This window comes from Cebidichthys violaceus, unplaced genomic scaffold, assembly GCF_023349555.1.
Source record: "Cebidichthys violaceus isolate CVI_PGR_0920_01 unplaced genomic scaffold, fCebVio1.0.p SCAF_19, whole genome shotgun sequence".
NCBI classification, from domain to species: domain Eukaryota; kingdom Metazoa; phylum Chordata; class Actinopteri; order Perciformes; family Stichaeidae; genus Cebidichthys; species Cebidichthys violaceus.
In genome coordinates this window covers 7,894,858-7,910,699 of record NW_027176361.1, presented here as the reverse complement: position 1 = coordinate 7,910,699, position 15,842 = coordinate 7,894,858, and the positions used below count along the sequence as shown (strand labels likewise).

The 15,842-nt window shown below is 44.5% G+C and overlaps 1 protein-coding gene across 1 annotated transcript in view; it reads left to right on the top strand.

Annotated features, from left to right (window-relative positions):
* Window positions 1–15,842, top strand: part of LOC137874632 (ADAMTS-like protein 1) — a 72,144-nt gene continuing 56,302 nt past the window's right edge. Inside the window, exon 1 of the mRNA XM_068713477.1 lies at window positions 1–324. Within this exon, the coding sequence (XP_068569578.1) occupies window positions 268–324 (57 nt within the window). The 5' untranslated portion in view covers window positions 1–267. The remainder of the gene's footprint in view (window positions 325–15,842) is intronic.

Here is a 15,842-nt window from a genome sequence, read left to right as displayed (position 1 = left end):
CGAGAAGTGTCATGTCGTCTCCGGCAGTTCTTGGCTGACTTCTACCTTCATCCTCTCTCTCTCTCTCTCCCTCTCTCTCTCCCTCTCTCTATCTCTGTGAACTGGAGCCGCAGCGCGCAGACGAGAGCGGACCTCTTTCTCCTCCTGAGGGACTGGGCAGACTGGGACAGACTGGTGGGACAGACTGGTGGGACAGTCGGACAGAGAGCGGGCAACCACTACTGCGTCTCTACAGTTTGAAATAACATCTCGCTCGCGGCGTCAGAGATGACAGGGGGCTGCTTGTGGACGACTGGTCTGCTTCTCCTCGCTGTCTGTGCGAAGGTGAGCTTCACATTCACACAACGTTTAATTCAGTCATTGAACATGTGAAAGGAAGGCGCCTCACTTCAGTTTTAGATGCGTTTGGGAAGTTGATGCACCACAAAACCGCTGTTATTTTGGCTGTTTATCTTTTTATTATTATTTTTACTCAACTACTTTTTTGTCAATTGGACCTGTCCACTGTCTCTAAAGGACACCTTACTGTTGTAAAGCAATGGGGACCCAGGTGCTTTGGCTATGTGATTTTCATCATATCCAAACTGCAAGGGCTTATAATCTTTTACAGCATTGAGTTAATATTACAGATATATATACAGGACCCATTATTATTATTATTATTATTATTATTATTATTATTTTGGGATGAATTGAAGTGTTCTGTGGTTATCATCTTCCTCCAGTGATGCTGAAGCAGGTCCAATGCTGCTGCACAGTGGATGAGATGATGTGTGATGGGATAGTGTTGTACCGTCTACAAATCTGAAAATGGTACAATATCTCAAACAAGCAGTAATCAATTGGAAATTATGAAATAATAATAATAATTATCAAATACTGTGATGAAATGTGGGTGAATTTTCTGCGTATTTAAAGTCTTTATTTATCGTAATTAATATACAGCAACCGTCCTTCCTTTTTAATGTCAGACCTGAAATGTGAAAAGACAGGGCATGGGGTCATCTCTGAAAGGTCGAAAGCTTATCAGTCCCGCGTTGAACAAACTTCCAAAATCTGCACACTCAGGTAATTCCTATCGAAATAGGTTATCTCCTAAAGGGCCTATAGTTTGTGTGTAAAAGCTGACACATACTGCGTGACAACACGGCGAGAGCTAGAGCAAGAGCTTGTGAGTGGAACACAAAGCAGTTGTTTGGCCTGCAGACTGATTCTGGGTCTGTGACAGAGGGGCGGGGATGCCACTGCCAGCATGCGTAAATGACCACGACAGGTGCTAATGGCACTTCAAGGTGATTTGGGCTTTAGACACCCTGGCTGCCATGTGGCCCCCGCTGAGCACGTCCACGCTGTAATCAGTGAATGTCGCTGACGGGAGAAGCGCTTGAGGCTGTGCAACTCTTTCCAGGCCACTGTCCAGTGCTGGCTTGATTATGTTACACTTTAATTAGGCCTCTTGGGAAGAAAATCACAAAATTGGCACATTAATGGACTTACAATGCGCATGAGCATCAGTGTGAAGCTGCTGATGGAAGACTGTGTTTTCCTTACGAAAACATACGTAGAAATGACTGATTGTAGACGAGTCCTTAATTCTCCTATTTTAACTGATTTTTGTTTCTGTTGCGAAACTGCGTTATGTGTAATTTTAGCGTCATCTCCATGAGCTGAACGGTGACACGCCCTCACTGACTACCGTGTCACAACAAGTGACGTCAGTTTGCTAGTTTTGTGTCTCTGTCACATATCGAGACTGAACAATTACTCGGTTGTTTTTTTTTGTTGTTTTTTTGCTCAAGTGGGTCGTGACAAGCTTTCCCATCTGTGCAAGGGTTGACTGCGCGGCATGAGTCAGCACTGGCCGTTTGTCTGTTCACACACACACACACACACACACACACACACACACACACACACACACACACACACACACACACACACACACCAGAGTGACCCAGTGCTTCGCTTCAGAGACCGGCCCGTCAACAGTTGCTGCCTACCGCCGTCTCTGCTGTGCGGCGGTCATGTCTTTTTCATCCTCGCCCTCAGGTCAGGGTCTCTGCATTGCTATTTAACTAAAGAATGGGACTCTATATTTGTGTCCGTGGCCGTTTGGAAGTTGTGTGACTTGTGTGTGTGCGTGTGTGTGTGGGCCAAATGGCCTGTAGCTCCATCCCTAAATGGAATAGACCTTCCTTTGTGGGTGACATAATGACATACCTCGAGTGATTCTTGGAGGGTCTTGTTGCTCTCACTCTATTCCCTTGATTTGTGCAGCAAAGTGGAACCTTCTAGAAACAGTTTTTTTTTCTTCCTTTTTTGCTGGATGGGGGTTTGAAGGTGCTTGTGAGCGCAGGAGACTGTGCCCTTAAAAGACACTCATGCATCTCTCTGATCACCATTGCTAGTCGCTGTAAATCATGATTCTGGCACCTGCCAGGGCGACGGAGCAAAGCAAATCCTTTTTGTGTGCTTTCATTTTGTTTGATTTGGCACTTTTCTCGCTGTGCCTCTCATTGCTTTTTCCTTTCGTGCAATTGTTTTTTGTCAAAAGTATTAAAACAATTTTTTTTTCTCTGTTATCGTTTCCAATACCCAAATCAGGTAATAAGTACCATCATGTCTTTTCCTAAAATGTGAAATCTGTGAACCTCTGAAAGTTTGTTGGTAATAAGATAACCTTTGGCAAACTTGTAATAAAACATATTCTGTTCGTGCAAAGTTTCAAAACACTCTCTCCCGACAAAACGTTTTTGGGAAAGGCTCACTAGCTAAGCTAACGTAAACAAGTCTCACAGTAAAGGCCTATCACTGCCTCACAACAGGAAGTAATCACAGGCGGGATGTAGGGACATATCAGCGGTAGCTTTGTGCTAACCAGAGGAATTAACACTGTATTTAATGTAGTGTCCTCTGGCCACTCAGCTCAGTGAGGTCAGTACTACACACGGGTTTGAAGGACAGAGATAACACCGAACTGAAAAACAAACTGAGTGTGTGTGTGTGTGTGTGTGTGTGTGTGTGTGCGCGGTTTTCATTTTTTTCCAACACAAATTGAGGTGAATATATTGGTTTAAGCCTCTAAAAAAAAAAAATCGTTGCTGCAAATAAAGCAATACAGGCTGTGACAATGATATCTCTATTGAAGTGGATGAAATTGCTCTCCCTTTTCTCGGAGTTATGGCAATAATTACATGATTTATTGCTTTCGACACATGATGGATTTAAGTCAGCTGCCAGACTTCATCGCATTGTACGGCTGCCACACTCAGCTGGAATTCAAAAGGAAACCGGCCACGAAAGCAACAGATTTTGATGTTTATTCAAGGAAATGGTTCCTCTCAGAGTCCTAATGCGGCGAGCGCAGTGTTTTGAAGTCCTCAGGATGGGGAAGCTTTGGGGTCTAATGGCAAGATTAAGTGGGGTCACGGCGTGCAAACGTGTCCCAAGTGATCGTCCGTCAACAACAACATCTCTTGTTCTCCGAAAACACGCTCCTTGGCCTGATTGCTTGATGGTAAAGACCGCAAACTATCCAATTAGGTTTCATGAAGGCCTTTGTTGTGGACGCAAGTGGAATGGGAAGTAAATTAATTTTGAGGGGGAATTGGGTCCCACTTGAGGAGAAAAAGAAAGGGCTTCAGAGAACATCTGGCCAGTGATGGATGGAGCAAGTTTTTGGAGCGCGCTAACAAAAGCGAGTGTTTTCAGTTACGCTGCAAAAGCCTTCATACTCATCGCATCGTTCCCATCTGGGCTTAATCTGTGGAGTGAGACTGAGGGCTGCTCAGTGAGGAAGTGGATGTGTGCAATGCTACTCTCAATCCAAAGCCAAAATTCACTGGTACTCATCTTTGTGTAAATTGCCATGCTGCGAAAGGTTTCACTTTTCATGCAGTGCTCTTGTGCTTCCTGGCACAGTGGCAATGTTTCCTGTGGGTCCTACTCAGGTGAGCACGAGATGCTGCTCTTCCACCACTGGAAAATGCAGAGAGCAGGCATCCATCCCTACAGAGCCGGGCCAAAAAGGAAGTAGCTTCACTCCATTCTCAGTGGGCCAGTGAAGAAAAAGTACTGAAGAACAGAACAAGACATGGCAGCGTCTAATGGATGTTGAGTCCCAAAGAAAGTTCTGTTTCAACGGTTAACAACAAACCAATAACTTGGCTTATAGGTCTAGCACTCATCTCCAATTTGTCTTTTTTTTCCATTTACTCTATTGAAAATCCTGAAGATCCTTCAGTTCAAGGGATCCATTGTAGAAATACAAAATCCACAATCACCAATTTCACAAAACTAGAAACTAGACCGGCTAGCAGTCCCAGATGATGAGCTTGTATTTTGTTTTATGAAAGACTGCTTTCCCCTCTTTTGACAATCCAAGTGGTGACAGATAAACAGCAGCAAACAAAACCTGACAGAGTGCTTTTGTCTTTGACTCTAAACATCTGATTATTAGTCAAATTGACAGTTTGATATCCTGAGAAATATGTTGTTTATTCCCTTTCTGGCGATGAGTTAGATGTTAAAATTGATCTTCATGTTTCGTGGGCAGACCTGAGAGTGGAATCAATCTTCTCATTGAATTTTCAGTAATATAGCAAAATAGAGCATTTCCCAAAATGTCGAACTGTTTTATTAACATCAGGAGTTTATTAACAAACTAGGCCTTGTGAAAAATATAAAAAAAAGATGTGGAACGGAGAATAAGGCTTTTGCCGTCCCCCCCCCCCCCAATCTTGTGGAACTTGAGAGTGCCGTTTGTCTTTCAATCACTTGATGCCAAGTTCTAATAACATGCTGCGACTGAGTGCCCAAAGCAGCCCGTGCCAACAAATGGCATAACTCGCTGGAGTCATGTTGAAGTGTTATTCCAGAGTGTATGCGAGAGGGCACGTCGTTCAGACTGCAGTATCAAAACGCATAATGAGTTTTTGTGGTTTCATGTGGCTCTAAGGAAACAGATCTTATTGTGCCACACACACACATACACATACACATACAGACACAAACACAAACACACACACACACACACACACACACACACACACACACACACACACACACACACACACACACACACACACACACACACACACACACACACACACACACACGGCAAGACTCTCTGATTTCATACAAGGCTGCTGTCACGCATTGATAAAGAGCTGCCAGCAGATGGCAACATTACAGCAGAGGGACTTTTTGTGTCCAGTTCAGCAGCGATATGGCCTCTGTAGCTCCCACGGCCGTCGCAGATAGTCTCCTCTATTGTGATGGTGCAGGTGGCTGCCCTCTGTCCCCTCTCCATTTCCTCTGGAGCCCCTTGTGAATGCGTTTGTTCCTTCATCATTTATTTGTCATTGAAAGCAGGGGCCTCTGGCATCCTGTTCCTCTGATGAAACATCTCGGGCGAGCCCTTCGTCCCCTCTGTCAGCGTGATTGAGCGCTGTTATTTTATCTTGTTGTGTGTTCCTGGACACCAGCTCAGACTTTAGTTCGCAGCAGCCGGGACCCTCCGCGCATCATCTGGCTCGCACATTTTCTCCCACTCAACCGATCTCGAAAAAGAAGCAGCAACCTTGCAGTCGAGCTGCTCTGCCTTTTGGCTCCAGCTCATGCGTCTAGTTCTGTCTGTTCTGTTCTGTTCTGCCCGGCCTTGACCTCAGATCCGTCCCAGGGTGGGATTGCGGTGGGAGTGCCGGGGAGTGGCGCTAACAAGAGGGGGGGGGGGGGGGGGGGTCCTCCTGTGACTCCTAATTAGAAGGGAGGGCAGGTAGGAGGTGTGTGTGTTGAAACGGTACTGGAGGATCACTCGAGAGAGGACGAAGGCAGATTGGACAGTGCAGGGGGGAGGAAAGAGGAAAAGAAAGAAGGAAAGGGATATTGGAAGCGAAAAGGTCAAGAATGGTAGAGAAGGACAGGAACAAGACAATGGCCTGATGTATCCTTTAGTAATGAAGTCAAGTTAGAAGACAGGAGGAAAAAAGTGTTATGTTCTTGGGGAAATGAGGCTGTAAGTATTGAAGGAATTGAAGAAATAATGGGAAAAAACAGGTCAAAGCAAAGATGGGTGAAAAAGAATAAAATTGAATGACATCTTTGTAAATGACCAGGTTTAGATAAAACACAGTAAGATATAAAAAGACATGGACTTGGAGGAGCAAAGATAGTAGGAGGTGAGGGCCACGTTACAAGATACAAAGGAAGATCGGAAAATGAATGGAGTGATATTGATGTGGATTTAGGTGAGAGCAAGAGGAGACAGAGACACACTCAGACACGAGGATGTCTGTACAAACGGGAGGAGAAAAACTCTATTGATGGAGTGAGAGTGGAAGAGTTGCATGAAGTGTGCATGGAGAGCAAAAGGCCAAGCAGGGGTAATGTAGAACAAAGCCACCGGCACAAAAGTTGGAAAGTAAAACATAAATATTCAGCTTCTTGGGGAAAGCGGAGAGGCAGTTATTCCTGATCCTCTGACTTTTTGACAGGCATGAAAAACAAATACAAGACCGGTTATCTCTCCCACCGACCTCACTCCTTTTGGGAAGGGAAAGCAGAGGTTGCGTGCGAGTGTGAGAAAGGTTATGTGTAAAGACGGACGGCTAAATCCAGTGGAAACATGATTGACTGGGGATCGGCGGTGCTGGTGTCTGACAGGGTCTCCACGGCCGGCTGCGTTGAATGTTTTTGTGAGGGCTAATGATGCTTTCTGCTGTGCCCCCCCCCCACCCCCCACCACCACCACCACCACCACCCCCACGGCCACATGTGCTTCGAGTAAACGCTGAGCCTCCACGACTAAACACCGGACACCCCGTTACAAATGACGTGCCATTAGGATTACTGTGCGTACGCCCACAGAGGCGGATTGATGAGCATGTAATCATGCATGTTCTCAAAGTAGGTGTGTGGATCTCTGTGCGTCAGTTTCCATGTCGACCATTTTTCATTTGATTTAATGGCCGACATGTATTGAGCAAAATACGTTTGATCTCATTCAGTGTTTGCCTCTCTGTATCGTAGTTTTCATTGCGTGTGCGGCCCGCCTTATCCATGTGGAGTTCAAATAGTGTAAATGGTGTATGCACAAGGGATTCTCAGAAGCAGTGCAGGCACAAAGTGACTGTGCAAGACAAAAGCCAGTGTATTTATGTTATTTTAAAGTCAGCATTTGATTATTACCGTGTTCGATGACGTTGTTGGCGACAGGTATCGCCAAGCTCAGCCAGAGGTGAAAGCTTGAAGCAATAGTCCAACAAATTTAGGAAATGAGAGTTAGATTAGAAGTTCACTGTTTCGGTAAATAAATGCGGCTACAGCCAGCAGTCGATTAGCTTAGCTTAGCATAAAGACTGGAAACTGGGGGAAACAGACCGTTTCAAGTGGACAAGTACCTCAGAACTGAACTTGAGTAAACATACTTAGTTCCACTAAATGTCTATGTGTGTGTGTGTATATAGTCGTGTGTGTGTGTGTGTGTGTGTGTGTGTGTGTGTGTGGTGCGACCAAGGAGGGACCATTCCCGGGCTGCTCACAGGGTTTACCTCGGCCGCGGTGCCCTTCCGTAAAATGCACGAGCGCGCACGCTGTGGTGAGCAGTGACACTGCACAGATGTAGAGCGGCGGTCGCAGCGCAGACATTCTGGCCCTTGTGAGGAGGCCGGGGTCTCCCCTTTTTTTTTTTTTGAGGAAGCCCGCTGCCTGACGAACCTGTGTGGTCCCGGAGCGTGTTTGTGTAAAGTATAAAGTGCATCGTAAGTGTGTTTTACGCGCCATTTGTAAGAGTGCGAGGTGGAAAGTGTGAGGTCGTGGGAAAATAACGGCTGCTTTACATTGCGTGAAAATATACAGTGAGATATCTCAGGAGATCTGTTATAGTGCAGGCGGAGCTTCAGAAACGCGTGTGACTGAGATTTGCTATAAACGCGTGTTGATGGATGTCAGTTCATCAGTTTGGCTATTTTATTACAGCTTTTTCCACCATAAAGATAACATTTCTGGTTTAAGACACTCTTGAGGCAGGTCTGAACTTGACCGTGAACTTAAAATGACCTTTTTATTTAAATGTGTATGCCCCCAAAAAGCCTGTACAGGCTTGTTATTCGTGTGCTGTGAAATGATGATCGTATGTCTGACCTCTGGAAACAATCACCCCCATGAGAAAAATGCGCCCGCAGGTCGCGGTAGTTTACGGGCGATGTCTCACCGCGGCGATGCATTTGAAGTGCCACTGTGGAATCTCCGTCCCAGCATACCACTGCGCGGTGACATCATCGACGCCGGTGTCTCGCTCTGCTCTCATTGGGGGGGGGGGGGGGGGGGGGGGGGGTCGCTCCCAGCCTGTTTGAATCTGTCGTGAATCTGTGGAGTCTGAATCCTCTCGGCGCCCCCCCCACCTCCTTCTGCTCCTGTCTCCCTGATGACAGGTATGCGGCTTGAAAAGTATTTGGCAACCGTGACCTGGAAAAGTGCACATTTGACATTGAGCATGTCAGTCACCCTTCGTCCCCCGTCCCCCCGGCTCCTCCTTCACATCAGCAGGACATACAGTAATTCCCCTTTTTGTGTTATCGGTGCAGTTTCTTCTCTCATCTCGCCGCGATTGGCTCCATAGCTGGAATAGTTGGGATTGTGGTGACCAGGTGGCCTGTGAAGCCACCTCGATGATATGACAGATACTGCATGCTCGGCTCCGTACGAAAGATCCTAAACAGTGTGTTCAGATCATTTAAGCACAGTGTTGAGAGACAGGTGGACTGACAGACAGAGAGACAGTTGCTGAAGCAGCTGAGAGTAAGGTGCAGGGCAGGTGAAACCTTGCGTATGTCTTACAGGTTATTGACAAGGTCTCTCAGCACACACGGCATCTAAATCTGAGATAGTCGAGCATTGACATCTATCGAAATGTGATGCGCTGAAGGGCTTGTTGAAAGGTGTATGTATTTGAAGCTGTGATCCTTCGTCACGGGATAGAATATGAATTTTCACCTTTAAACCTCTTGGATTAAATCTAAATAACTGTTAGGTTAGGAAACACTGAATACTGCTAATGACTACTTTCATTCTTAATTAATGAAAAGGCAAAGAGCCTCTTTTGTGAAAGATGTAACAGTTAAAAAAAGGGAAAAGCAGAAGTTGATTTAAAAAATTCCTGGTTAATCTGCAATTTGTCGACCAATTGATTAATTAGCTTTTTTTTTCAGCAGTAATTAATTGTCTAACATTCTGTCAAATGGTTTTCAAACAGCTTTGTTTAATGTTAATGTTTGGCTGGGCAGAACTATTAAGTATTTAGCACCACTCAGCAGAAATCCTAAGTCATGCCTCAGCTTGGTAATTATCCCTTTTTCTGTGTTCGTTATTGTCACTCAAACCATCATCTTTTACTTCTGTTTTCCCTCATAGTTTCTCTCCTCGGTTTTGAGGGTCCATTGTTTGCAATAATCCAAACATTACAGTGTTTTGGTTGAAATAAAAAATGTTTGTGATGATCAGGCGGCAACCTCCGGTTCTGAAAAGCGAAGCCAGTGCAGAAGTGCCTTAAACCTTTACTAAACCTCTACTGGCCGTCCGAGTGCCAAAGAAAAGTACAAAAAGAAGCCCAATTGTATAGACGTCAATGAGAAAATGACCCTACTTCTTACTAGATTTATTACCTCAGTAAACAATGTAAACATGAGTTTACATGATGTTCATTTAGTAAAATGATGATCCTATTTAGGGTGAAATAGATGATAAAGCAGGGTATGCTTTAGGGCGTGGCTACCTTGTGATCAGACCAGACCAAACACGTTGTCCCGTCTGGGAGTTGTTTGTATTTTAGTCTTACAGCTTCAACACTTTTCACAGTGTGAAAAGGTTTTGGTTGCCTAAAAATGTCCTGTTCAGTGTTCAGTTGTAGGACAACCGCCAAAATGCAATATTCAATACTTCAAAACTGCAGTCCGCAAACCACTGGGTGACGTCACAGTGACTATGTCCACTTCTCATGCAGTCTATGTGGAGGACCAGAGAACACTTACTCCTAAGCACAAGAAGTAACACCTCATCTGAAACACCTGCTGACATTTGAAGTTCCTGCAGGGAAACGTCTGTCTGCTCATCTGTCACACTCAATATTTCATACAACATTTACTCCAGGTGCACGCTACATCATTTTGACATCCCTCTACCTAATGGATTTCGATCAAACTTCAAGACTTCAGGACTTAATGTCAATGAAATGCAAAACAAAGTGACATAATGCCTGAACCGCACCACCTACCATTTGATGTCGACTTGTTTTCTTAATGCGGGTGGAAGATGGAATGAGGGAGAGGCTTGCTGGATGTTTTCACTGACAAACAATGGCGGGCTGTGTGCGCGCGTTAGTACAAGGAGTGAGCGAGAGCCATTTGTATGTTTTTAAGTTGGTGAAAGACGCGCGTGTGTCCGTGCGAGACAAGTGCGCTAGCTGACGTTGATTGGCAGGAGGGCGCAGCAGGAATGCGCCCGGCTGCAGCTCTCTGCGGGACCGGTGCAAACTTTCTATCATCGCATGAGAGGCTAATCGTTACGGGCAAATCATTACATGATCAGAGGGAACCAAGTCTGTGCCAAATATGCACAGCCCTTGAGAATCTTTTTTTTTTTTTTGCCGGTGGTGGTGGTGGTAGTAGTGGTTGGGGGAATGATAGAAAGAAAGACGGGTCATAACCAGAGAGAAAGAATGTATGATACTAACAGGATGAAGATTTTAAGACGGGATTAGTTCGACTGGAGGGTGGGTAGCGACTCGGATCAGATTGTTCTCTGCGATCAGTGCTGGTCCGGTGCGTGGTAGCTTGGCACAGGAGGAGCTGTGGGAGAGTGGCTAACCTCGACCCAAAGACAATGAATGGGCTTCCCGGTAACGGTTCATTTTAAATGAGTAATTCGTATGGTTATGGTAAAGAATTTCAGATGAAGTACAGAGATGTCTCAACCCTAACTAATAGTTAAAGGCCGATTACAGACATGAGTTCATCGTCACCATTCCAGTGCCAATCATTGTCCTGAAAAACTAATTCTGTCAATGGATTATCAAAGGAAAGGGGTAAATATGAGGTTGCAATCTCAATTAAAATGTATTACAGCAAAATTGCACAACAAATGCAATACAAGAGAGGGACGAATGTTTAGCACACATCTCGGTGATTAAACATTTACCCACAGAATGTGATGAGTAATGATCTTATCTGATCTGCAGTCTTCACACACACACACACACACACACACACACACACACACACACTGCAGAGGGAAGACAAATGGGCCCATGTGTCCAGAAGACAAAGCACAAACTGGATAATGTAAATGGAATAAATCAGTAAAATATTGGCCGGTGGGAGTTTTCCCACAGCACACAACATGTTAATGAGAAGCCAAATTCCCAACAGTTGGTCGATCAATCACTTCAACATTTTGTCCGAGCACATTATAGGTCCACCTAAGTGTAACTGGCACCGGGCCTTTTCGCTTAACAGGTTTGGAATGTATTGCACTTGCCCAAAGCTTACAAAATGCCAGTCTCTCACCTCGTATTGAATGATGCTCACTCACCCAGCGTTAATATTACAACGTGTGGTTGTAATTGCCGTGGGTTAATCTATGCTGACAACAAATACTTTTCCAGGGGAATATTTTCCTTCAAACCAGACTGAGCTTGCAGACCTCTAATTCACACAACAGATGTGAAATTGGGCAACGCTAACAAAACATTTAGGTTTACGGACCGCCGTGACACTGAAAGACAGCAACCCAATGCAATAAAGCGGGGTGGAGCTATTCTTTATCGGAGTGTCATAAATCAAAGCCCGTACAGCAGAGGTATGAAGTTCTTATTTGCGTGTGGCTCCAGCTGTTAAGTAACTGGATCTGCCGTCGTGTGCAGGTGTCTCAGGCTGACACCACCTTGGGGTGCAGCGGAGGATGTAAGTTCATGTTCAACAGTGTGTGCCAAAACTCACTTCTCTTGAACTTTTTTTTTTCTTTTTTTTTTACTTTTATCTGTGCATCCACACATGGATGCACAGATGCAACCTGATGCAACCTGAGGTGATTCCTGCTCCAACATGCAACTCTCTTTTGGGTCGCTCCAAAAGTATGCACGCAGGTGTGAGCTTACATGTCTATCTTTTCATTTCATTGTCTCTGTTTTTTATCTACTTGATTTACGTCTCCTGCTTTGTTTGTGCTTATTAAGGAAGCCCGGCGAGCAGGGTAAAGGTATTGTGATATCATAAATCCCCGTTTCAATTTCCTCCGTGCTAGTCCTTGCACAATCATGGTTCAGGCTTAGCTCCACAGTGCGCTCTTACATGCCCACTGGCTGACTCACTTAGCTCCCGCTGAGCCCTGCTCCTGGGTCTGGGGGTTCATCCACAGCCTCTCCCTTTTCCTGGCTACCAGCCGACTTCAGCTCCCGGGCTTCCTGCTCCTCACAGGTCAAACGCAGTGTAGGCGAGAAAGAGGGAGACCGATGACTGCACGAATAGGCCACGGATGCACGCCCTGTAGGGACCCCACCCTCTGGGTTGCCTCTTCCTCTGCAGTGCAGAGTGAAGGTGTACATCAGGGCCACTGAGGGCAGGATGATTTCCGTGAGAGACAGTGAGAGAGAGAGAGGAAAAAAAAAAAAGACAGAGAAACAGAAATATGGTAGTAGTTTACCCAGAGGTAAGCACATTCTCATGTCATGAGAGTGAGGAGCACTCATGCTTATTTTACACCTGATTTATTTAATAATGATATCTGACTGGAACGCCCATGCAGGAAGCACTTTGTGACTGCCAATCGGTGTCTGACCAGGTCAAAGGTTATATCCGTCGGACTGTCCGATCAAGCTGTGCAAGTCAAGGGTATTTACTGTACGCAAGAAAGCCAGCTTTGCTCCAGGACCCTCACCTAACTTGCATGCCCCAGCTATCTGGATGACGCAAGTGAATCAGGGCAGATCCACCACTTGTGTCTTGTTAATATCAGGCACACCCAGCTGCTGTCATAATCCTGCTGTGTGCTCGGCCTTTTGTGCTTCCACCCTCTCCTACTCAGTGGCAGCAATCATGTGTCTGTAATATTAGAGATAAGATAAGATTCAAGATTGTTTACTTTTATTCTCCAAACCTCTTTTAATGAAGAACTAGGTCATATTAACCCTGGTGCAAAGGTTCAGGCAACACAAATGCAATAAAGATAATTGAAACATTTGAAAAACAAACCCACAGTGTTTAAATTTGCAAATCCGTAACGTGGCTGTGTATAAAGCGTAGCAGCACACATAGTACAGTGCAGTCCTGAAATAACGGGTTTCCCAAAGTAATAATAGTTGAGAAATTCTGAAACCAGAACTAGAAAATATCACAGCTCGTGGTGCCAAACACACTCCACAGTTTATTAAAGTCGTTTTTTTTCTCCATCAGATGGAAAACATTGTATTACTCTAATATATATTGAGCTCTTGATCCAGGAGAATGTGTCCACTCGATATGAGTTTTAAATGAGTTTTCACGCCATAAATGGTTTATTAACCTTTCAGTCGTTGATAGGAATGGACAAGAGAAGAGAGAGTGAAATCAAAACACGCTGCAAAATCATTTTTGAGTGGACAAAAGGCTCATGTCATGCTTTGGAAAGTATGAATGTTGCGGTTGTGTTTCTGTAGAGGCGACGTTTGGGTTTAGTCAAATTTAAGTCATTTTTCAGTCAAGTTATCGTCTAGTTCAGTCAGTTATCTTAGCATCCGCAGCAGTGGTGGATCTATAAAGTATTCATGGGGTAGCAAGAGGGTGGCATGTAGACATTGATCACTTAGCTTAATGTGGCCATGACATGTTAAGTTATTTGCGTTAGTTAGCATTGTTTTTTTGTTTTTTTATTAATCTAAATGAATGTGTTAAATTTGACACGTACTGAGCTTTGAATGAACTGTCCCTGCATCGCTGACTGATGTAGCTTTTTGTTTGGGGCTTGGAGTGAGTGATTTTAGTGCCTTTTTAAAGTGAGTGCTTTTGGATGTTGCACTGATGACTGAACTAAAACTTGAATGATGCAAAATGAGCTGTTTCAGAGGAGCTGGTTGCTGCAGGCGATCATAAGCGCCGGTGAATGTTTGGGTTTAGTCAGGTATAATCCGCCCCTCACAAACACTCAACACTTAACAAGACATGCTTCAACAAAACGACCTGCCTATATCCATCTGCGGCTGTTCTGTATTTATACTGGCGGAAATTGGCAATGCACCGCACACACACACACACACACACTCATTTACCTGGTAAAAAAAGGCATTAGCAGTCGTTGTGTGTGAGGCTGCACAGAAAGATGCCAGGGCCAAGAGAAAATCGGTCTGTTACAAAAGTATGTGTGTGTGTATATCCGTGTATATACTGTATATAAACATATATTTTTTTTGCAAGACATTTTTTTGGGATGAGGGCTGCCATCCCTTGGATCCGCCACAGATCTAACGCTATTAGGTTAGTAAATATAAAATCATTTTATTTAGTTTATTTAGTCTGGTTTTCACTGTGACAAAAAGGTTGTCATCAAATGTTTATTGTCATAGTTTTCATTGATTAATGTCATCCTGATGTCAGACTATTTCAGATCATATCTGCCTACTATAAAACTTTAAAACTGATCTAAGAAATTAGAAGAACATAAAGGTCAAAATAGGACAGGCAGTGAAACACATTTCCCCTCCGTCATCACTGTACTGTAGCTTGTAACGCTGTCGTCACTCACAACACACCCCACACATGTCTTTACTTCTGTCCTTTCCGTGACCCATAATTCCCTTCTTCCTGCCCACCTAACTCTTAAAGATTAACAGAGTGCTCACTACCTGTACACCTGCTAGAGGCATCACATTTACGGGCACCAGGGTAATCTCAGGGGTCCAGTTGGTTTTCTAATCCTTGGAAACAGAAATGGAGAGCCCGTCCAAGGGCAGGCTGTTCAGTTTCCAAAGAGGATCTGTTATTGGAACAGCCATTGTTCATCTTGGGAGGCCACCTGTATCAATATCAGAACTTACTGTGCCAAATGCAACTTATTGGATATCGTGTTTTCTTGGCATTGCTGAGATGTTGCATTGTCTTGATTTTACCTTGATTATGGCTTGGGCTTATGTCAAAGAGAATAGACAAAGAAACAAACCGAAGGTTTTTGTTGAGGTCGTGCCCTTGTTCCAAAGCACAGAAGGGTGTTTGGTAGAGGCACCAGATAGCTATAAAGCCGTACTTGAAGCTTTCATTGGTTTCATCCCCCCCCCCCCCCCCCCCCCCCCCTCTGACTTGAGATATACCCTCAGGATCTCTCCGTGTCACCTGGATATCTGTAACCAATGTGAAACCCGCAGAATGCGAAGCCATCTCTGTTACACACGCCAACAACAATGGAAGGGCTGCTTGGACCACATTTTGAAGGTTTTGGTTGCAGGGGCAATTTTGGAGCTATCAGATTGAAACTCAAGATGCCAGAGCAAGTCAATTCTGTCAGGAATTTCTTAGAGGAGTGTGTACCTTTTTATTTTTTATTTTTTTTAAAAGCCACTTTCTTAATGTAAGAAAAAAAACAAAAAACCTTCATGGCCAGAGAATCTCTATCACAATGGAGTTGAGGATGCCGCGATTGGGTTTTAGAGTCTCAAATGTCTCCAGTGTTTAAAATACTTTGTGTCTAAATCTGAGGTATTTAGGTGGCCTGAATGTCTTTTGATAAGAAGCATGGTATTATATTTCCATAAGTAGATGAGTTGTTATGTTGGGGTGTAATACTATTCCTTCCATTTTAGAGGCACAGTTATCTGTTGTGTC